The sequence below is a fragment of the Callospermophilus lateralis genome, chromosome 9 (assembly GCF_048772815.1).
Source record: "Callospermophilus lateralis isolate mCalLat2 chromosome 9, mCalLat2.hap1, whole genome shotgun sequence".
Lineage (NCBI taxonomy): Eukaryota > Metazoa > Chordata > Mammalia > Rodentia > Sciuridae > Callospermophilus > Callospermophilus lateralis.
The window spans coordinates 101214647-101221159 of NC_135313.1; the positions used below are offsets into that span (position 1 = coordinate 101214647).

At 59.6% G+C, this 6513-nt stretch overlaps 1 protein-coding gene across 1 annotated transcript; it reads right to left on the reverse strand.

Moving 5' to 3' along the window:
- Positions 1 to 1187: 1187 nt before the first annotated feature.
- Inhbb (inhibin subunit beta B) lies at positions 1188 to 5582 on the reverse strand. Its single transcript, XM_077110268.1, has 2 exons — positions 5135 to 5582; positions 1188 to 2700 (listed from the first exon to the last, which is right to left on the reverse strand). The coding sequence occupies exons 1-2, from the start codon at positions 5580 to 5582 to the stop codon at positions 1925 to 1927; spliced, it is 1224 nt and encodes a 407-aa protein (XP_076966383.1). The 3' UTR covers positions 1188 to 1924.
- Between the last annotated feature and the right edge of the window lie 931 nt (positions 5583 to 6513).

Consider the following 6513-nt stretch of genomic DNA (forward strand, 5'->3'; position numbering starts at 1 on the left):
ACAAACGTAAAATACTTTAACAGCCAGTCTATGGGGGAGATTGTTTGGTTTTAAATTATTATGAAACAGAATCTAAGGGGAGCTTTTATTAAATAAACATAAAGATGAGGATTTAAGGGTACACACCTGCATTCTACCAGTCATTTTTTTTTTTACTCTAGCTTCTGGGTGTGTGAGGATAGAAAAGACACATCGAACTGAATAAACAAGATCCGTTTATACCCTGAAACGTTGGCAGGCCACTCAAGCGATTGTTCAGAACGTTCACCTCACAGAAGATAGCCTCACCGTCTAATAAAAATTAAAACTGATCTGTTGGCCTCTTTGGTTCCAAAATTATGTATAATACATTTAACTGTATTCATTTTTTTTTTGCTGCTATAAAAATAACTTCTTTTTTTTCAAATGGCAGTTTCTGACTAACCCATGCAACTAAATCAGTGCAAACATTAAAAGCAATCATTCGCTTAAAAAAGAAGCAAAGGATTTCATTTCAAGTATAAAAAAATATAAAAAGAGTCATACGAGTCCAGTTTCGTCTAGTGTGGGTCAACCCTTTAAATTGCATAGTTCACGTGGCACTTGGACATCTAGAGGGAGAGCGACTTCAGCGCTCTCTCCCCCGGGGGGCCACTTCTGGACACGCGCAGATCGGCAAGTGCTATATCATGTGCGTCAGGCAGGTCAGCAAGTGCTATGCGGGGCAGGTGGGCAGGCGGGTGAGTGGGCAGGTGCCATGTCCATGGCTGGCCCCGGTGGCCAGGGCCCACCCACGCGGGCAACTTCTGCAAAGCAGTGAAAGCCTTCCCCATCTCTCCAAGGCCAGCAGAGTGGCTCCCTTCCCCCACCCTGTGCTGAGGGACCCCCACCAGCATTTCCAGAATGCCTCTTCCACCTCCCATTGCCTCCTCTGGGCTCATCCCTTGCCTAGTGGTCATTCCCAGCCTCCCCCAACCAGTCCTAGAGGAATGTCCCCAGGGAAGGGCACCGATTGCAACTTTTCTTCTTCTCATTTTGAACAATTCCGCTTTTCACGTCAAAGGTCATACCTGATAGAAAAGTCTTTACAGTTCTACAACTGGCACAAAGGACCTGTCAACTGTTGGAGATCAGTTAAAGCATCGAATTAAGACCCCATCCTCTCCCATCCCCCCCCCACCACACACACACACACACACACACACACACACACACACACACATCGTGTCAGGGACCCAAGTGACAAACAGTCGAATGGTCATTGCCCCTGCTCCTCAGTCTCTGACAGGCGGTGGACTTCCTGGGCCTCCTGCCCTCTACCAGGGCGTGGAGGGACAGTTTCCCCAGGTCTCAGGGCATGGAGGATGCCAGGTGGGGAGAAAGGGGCTGCTGCAGCAGATCAGGCCTGGTACAGCCCAGGGGGACACACAGCCTGCCGCACGGCTCGCTCCCCACCCTGCTTTTCTTCTCCATGGCACTCTTTCTCTTCCTCTCTCTCTCTCTCTCTCTGTCTCTGTCTTTGTGCTTTTATGTGTGCTCAGAAGGCGCGATTCAGAGTGGCCCGGCCAGCTGGTGGGAATGGTGGCTGCTCACCCCATTCTCTTCGATTGACAGGCATTGGTAGCTAAGCTGCCATTTGTCACCGCATCCATTTGCTGGTATCCTGGAGGCTGCTGTGTGGGTGGCAGGATGCGTCTGGCTGTGCGTGTCTACGTGTGCATTTGAAAGTCTCTCCTGTCAGCTGCGGGCTCTCCCTCTGGCTTTGACCGGGTGCTGTATGGAGTAGTAGGCAATTCCCTCGGGCTTCACCCTGGCCCTCTCCCTGCAGCCCGCGGAATGACCGTGCTCAGCCCACCGGGCACCTCCTGTTCTCGCAGGGGCTGGAAGAAGCCCACCAGGGACTGTCGTCCACACCCCACTGCCACTGTGCCCCTGCCCTCTGCCATCAGGCGCAGCCACACTCCTCCACGATCATGTTGGGCACGTCCCGCTTGACGATGTTGTACTCGTCATCGAAGTAGAGCATCGACATGGAGCTCAGCTTGGTGGGGATGCAGCAGGAGTTCACAGGGCCGGGGTTCAGGCCCCGCATGCGGTACTGGTTCACCACAGCCGTGTGGAAGGAGGAGGCGGAGCCGGGGACCCCGGCCAGGTAGGCCGGGCAGCTGCCCTCGCAGTAGTTCCCGTAGTAGCCAGTGGGCGCGATGATCCAGTCATTCCAGCCGATGAGCCGGAAGTCGATGAAGAACTGTTGCCTGCAACAGAGGTTGGTCCGGCCATCGCACTCCAGGCCCCGCTTCCGGATGCGATGCCTGTTGTCACCCAGCCGAGCCTGCACCACTACGAAGGGCCGGTGGGACTCCTCACTGGGGTCCACGAACACTGGCACTACGGCCAGCTCCTGGCAGCTGTCACACTGCACATCCAGGTTGAGTCGTCGCTCACCACGCTCGAACAGGGCTTGGATGGCCTCCGTGAGCGGGAAGGTGTGCCAGCCACTGCGCTTGAGGTCCACCTTCTTCTCCACCACATTCCACCTGTCGCCGTGGCCCTGCTCCTGGAAGTACACCTTGACCCGCACCTTCCGCCGACTGCCCTTCTCCAGCACGTAAGGCAGAAGTTTCAGGTAAAGCCACAGGCTGGCCTGCACCACGAACAGGTTCTGGTTGCCTTCGTTGGAAACGAAGAAGTACAAGCGAACCCGGGAGGAGGCAAGGCCATCTGCAGAGAAAGGGGAGAACAGGCCAAGTGAGCTCAAGGAGAACACGAGGCATCAGGGGAAATGGACTCCGCTGCCTCATGCTGGAATGCACACTTGCCACACAGCTGGAAAACGTTACTGACCAGAAATACCGATCCCAGAGCCCGGGCCTCTGCCTGTAACCTGGGAGAGGCAGAAAGAATCATTTCCCATTGAGAAACCTGGGCCAGGTTGGAGCTGGAGGGTCCGGGCTTCTAAGATCCGGCCTCACCTCTCCCAGGCCAGGACTCCCTGGAGACGGCCTGTCAGGCCTCAAAGCTCAACAGAGGAACTTGTCAGGAGGCCAAGATCTTAACAAGTTGTTATGGGTATCTGTGAAATCTGAAAAACAAAACCAGGATCGCAGGGAGGATTTTGGGGTGGGTTATTCTAAGTAGATTTTTTTTTTTTTCTGGTTAACTTAGGGCATTGCAAAATCAAAGCTGAGCCACCTACCGCCTCTTTCCAGTGTTTACCTAAGTATGATCTGATCCAACCCCCAGTGAAACCTCCACAGCAAACAAGCAAGCTCTGCTCAGATTTCCGACACAGGAACATGTGGCTTTGCAAGCTGCAAAGTGCAGCCCTTGTTTCCAAGTAGTTCCAAGGGACAGGACATTCAGCCTTGAAACTTGGAAGTCCAATCCTCTAACAAGACCCTGGTGCCCTGTTCATGAACATTCAAAACCTCCAGGGAAAGCAGAGGCTGGTTGGTGAGTCTCTCAATAATTCAGCTCAACAAGAAGAGTGGCCATGCCAGCCAGGAGATGACTCTCCTCTCATCCTACATTTGGGTGACCCTTCCCTTTGACAATCTCTACTTTTTCTCTTTCTTTAATTTTTTCTTTCTTCCTTTCTTTCTTTTTTCCAGGAACCAGGCAACTCCGTGGACACAGTTAGTTTTATGAAACCTCCCACCATGCCCCCCCAGACCCCCTTCTCCGGCCTTGCCTGGCTCCTCTAATAACACTGACATCTGACTTTGAAATGGGGGAGGCTGCAGCCTTAAAAGCTGCCTGTGACCTGAATCTGTTATTTATAAGTCAAAGAGCTGGCTCCGTGAAACGGACCAGAAATATAACAGCCCCCGCTGTCATTTTGTGCCACCGGGACCAAAAGGCCTCCTCGACCTTCCAGAGTCACATTTCTACCCTGGGCCCCAAAGCACCTTTTAATCCAAACCCTCTAATTGCATGTCGAGCTTCCCCTGACTGGGGCGGACAGCTAAAACGGCAATGCATTTCTTTCTAAGCACAAACCAGCCCTGATTGTCTCTGCTTTTCTCCACACCCGGCCATGCAAAACTTTTCATCCCTTTTCATCCCCAGGCGGCATCAGCACGGTCTGACTGCTGCCTGGGGGAGCGTGGGGGGGCATTTGCAGCCATGGGCACCACGGACCCCCCCCTCCTCCCAGGCTCCCTGCTTGTCCCCTGTCCCTGCCTACACCGGTGCTTCCCCCCTGAGACCTTCTCTGCAGTCCTCTCTACACAAATGGGGCCGAGCTCCAGGCACAAAAGCCAGCCTGGCTCATTCAAGTCCTGAAAAGGACAGCGGAGCCGAAAGCACTTGCAGCATTTCAGCGCAGGCACGTTTTCCTCCTCCTTTTAAACTTCCCAAAGATTTTTCTCTCCCTGATTTTTAAATTTAGACAGAGGTAGAGCTCTACAATCAGGTGCTGGGGGGAAAATTCCAGAAAGGAGTCCTACCCTTTGTTAACTAGAAACTCTGCAGCTCGGACCAGAGGGCTGTCGCTGCTGCCAGGCAAGCCAAAGGCAGGGGGCTGTCCCCGAGCCGCATCTTTCTGTGTAAATGATGGACCTGTTGAGAAGCCTGCCTTCCGCCCCATCCTGGTGCCCACACAATCGGAAGAGAGGTTGCCTAGCTCTCCCCAGCGAGGCTTCAGCAATCCTGGCAAGCCCACGCCGCCCAGCGATGGAAGCGGCCCCGGGGGCCTCTCACGCAGGCACACACACATACACACACACACACACACACACACACACATACTCTCCTCCGGCCCACGTATATCAACAAGCACACACATCTCCATCCACACTGCTAAGCCTACACTCCGATCGTGGGAAACAAAAACATTAAGCAATCTCCAAGCAAGTGCCCACAGAGCCAGGGCCGCGCGCATCTGCCGGGAGGGGGACGCGCGCCTAAAGGCGCTGGGGCCCGATTCCCAAGAGCAGGGGTGAGGGGCCAGGCTCTCAGCTGCGTGAGTGGGGGGACCAAGAAGGGGTCTACCACCTGGGGGAAGAGAAGGGCTGAGCGCGCGGGGCCGCGGGCAAGCTGCTGAGTCGTGAGTCCAGGTTGCCCTGGGGCGCGCCGGCTGTGGTGGCCGCAGGAGCTGGCAGAGAGGGAGGGAGGGAGCGCGGGCCGCTACTGGCCGCCCGAAGGCCATACCCACCTGTCTCAGCAAAGCTGATGATTTCGGATACGCGCTCCTGGCCGTCGGCGCCGGGGCTTGCGTGGCCGTCGAGGTGTGGGATCTCCACGCGGCCGTCCTCGCGTACCTTGCCCGCGTGCAGCTTGCGCAGGGCCGTGACCATGGCGGCCTTGGGCACAGCGTGCGTGATGTTGGGCCGGCCCCGCAACTGCAGGCGGTTCAAGATATGCCGCTTCACCGCCTCCAGGAAGTCGCCGTCCACCCGGCCCAGCTCCTCAGGCCGCCGGAAGCCGCCGCACGACGTACAGGTGTCCTGCGAGGAGCCCGGAGCTCCGGGCGGCGGGGGCGGCGGCGGCGCAGCGGGCGACGGCGGGGGCGTGGGGGAGCCCCAGGCCTCGGGCCCCAGCCAGCCCGCCACCAGGAGCAGAAGGCAGGCGGCCCCCAACACCCGACCGGGCAGCCCGTCCATGGTGCGCCGCTGGCGACAAGGGCGCCCGCCGCGAGGCGAGGCGAGCCGAGCGCAGGGCCGGGCTCCGGGCTCCGGGCTCCGGGCTCCGGGCGCACCGCCCCGCCCCGCCCCCGCCCGAGCCCGCGCCCGCCCGGGCCTCCGCCCGCCCGCCTGCCGGGAGGGCCGCCGCCGGCTCGCAGGGGGAGGGGGCCGGCGGGGCCGCGGGGGTTCCCGCGCGGCGGCGAAGGGGCGCGGAGGGCCGCGGGGGCTGGAGGGGCGCGCCGGGCGCGGGCGGGTCACTGCCGCACGGGCGTCTCGAGGAGCCTCAGCATCTGCAGCCTTCTGCCCATCCTCTTCGAGTCGGGGCCCCGCAGCCCCCGCTCCGGTGAAGCGAAAGCAGCAGCGGCGGCGACTCAGCCGCGGGGATGGGAAGGTGGCGAAGGAGCCGGTCGACGCAACTTGGTCGAGACCGAGAAGAAGGTGCCGGAGCCCCCGGAGCGAAGCCGGGCGCGGCTTGGCGCGGCGCTGCGGCGGGCGCTGCGGCGGGGCCCCGCGCTCGCACCTGAGCGCCTCGCCCTCGCTGCCTGGCGCCGAGAAAGAGCCGCCGCCGCCGGCGACGGGCAGGTCGTCCCCGCCGCGGGCCGGCGGGAGGCGGCGCGGAGCGAGCGCGGTGTTGGGGAGCACCGGCCGCGCGGGCCAGCTCACAGGCGCGGCTGAGCTCTCGGCCGCGGGCCCTGCAGTCCTCTCGGCGCGTCACACGGCAAAGTTGTCTCCAGGCTCCCGGGGCGCCGCATCCACGGGCGGGCAGCGGGCGGGCCGGACGCGGCGAGCTTCTCCGGGGCCTCTGCTCTGCCCGCCTCCTCGCCGCCTCCCTCTCCCTCCGCCTGCCTGCGCGGGCCGGCCGGGCGCAGGGCGCCGGCCGAGGAAGGCGAGGCGGAGGCCGGGCTCTTCT

Coding starts and splice junctions, on each gene's coding strand:
- Inhbb (XM_077110268.1), bottom strand. CDS start 5,582: ATGGACGGGCTGCCCGGTCGGGTGTTGGGGGCCGCCTGCCTTCTGCTC. Junction 2,701..5,134: donor CATCAGCTTTGCTGAGACAG/GTGGGTATGGCC, acceptor CTTTCTCTGCAG/ATGGCCTTGCCTCCTCCCGG.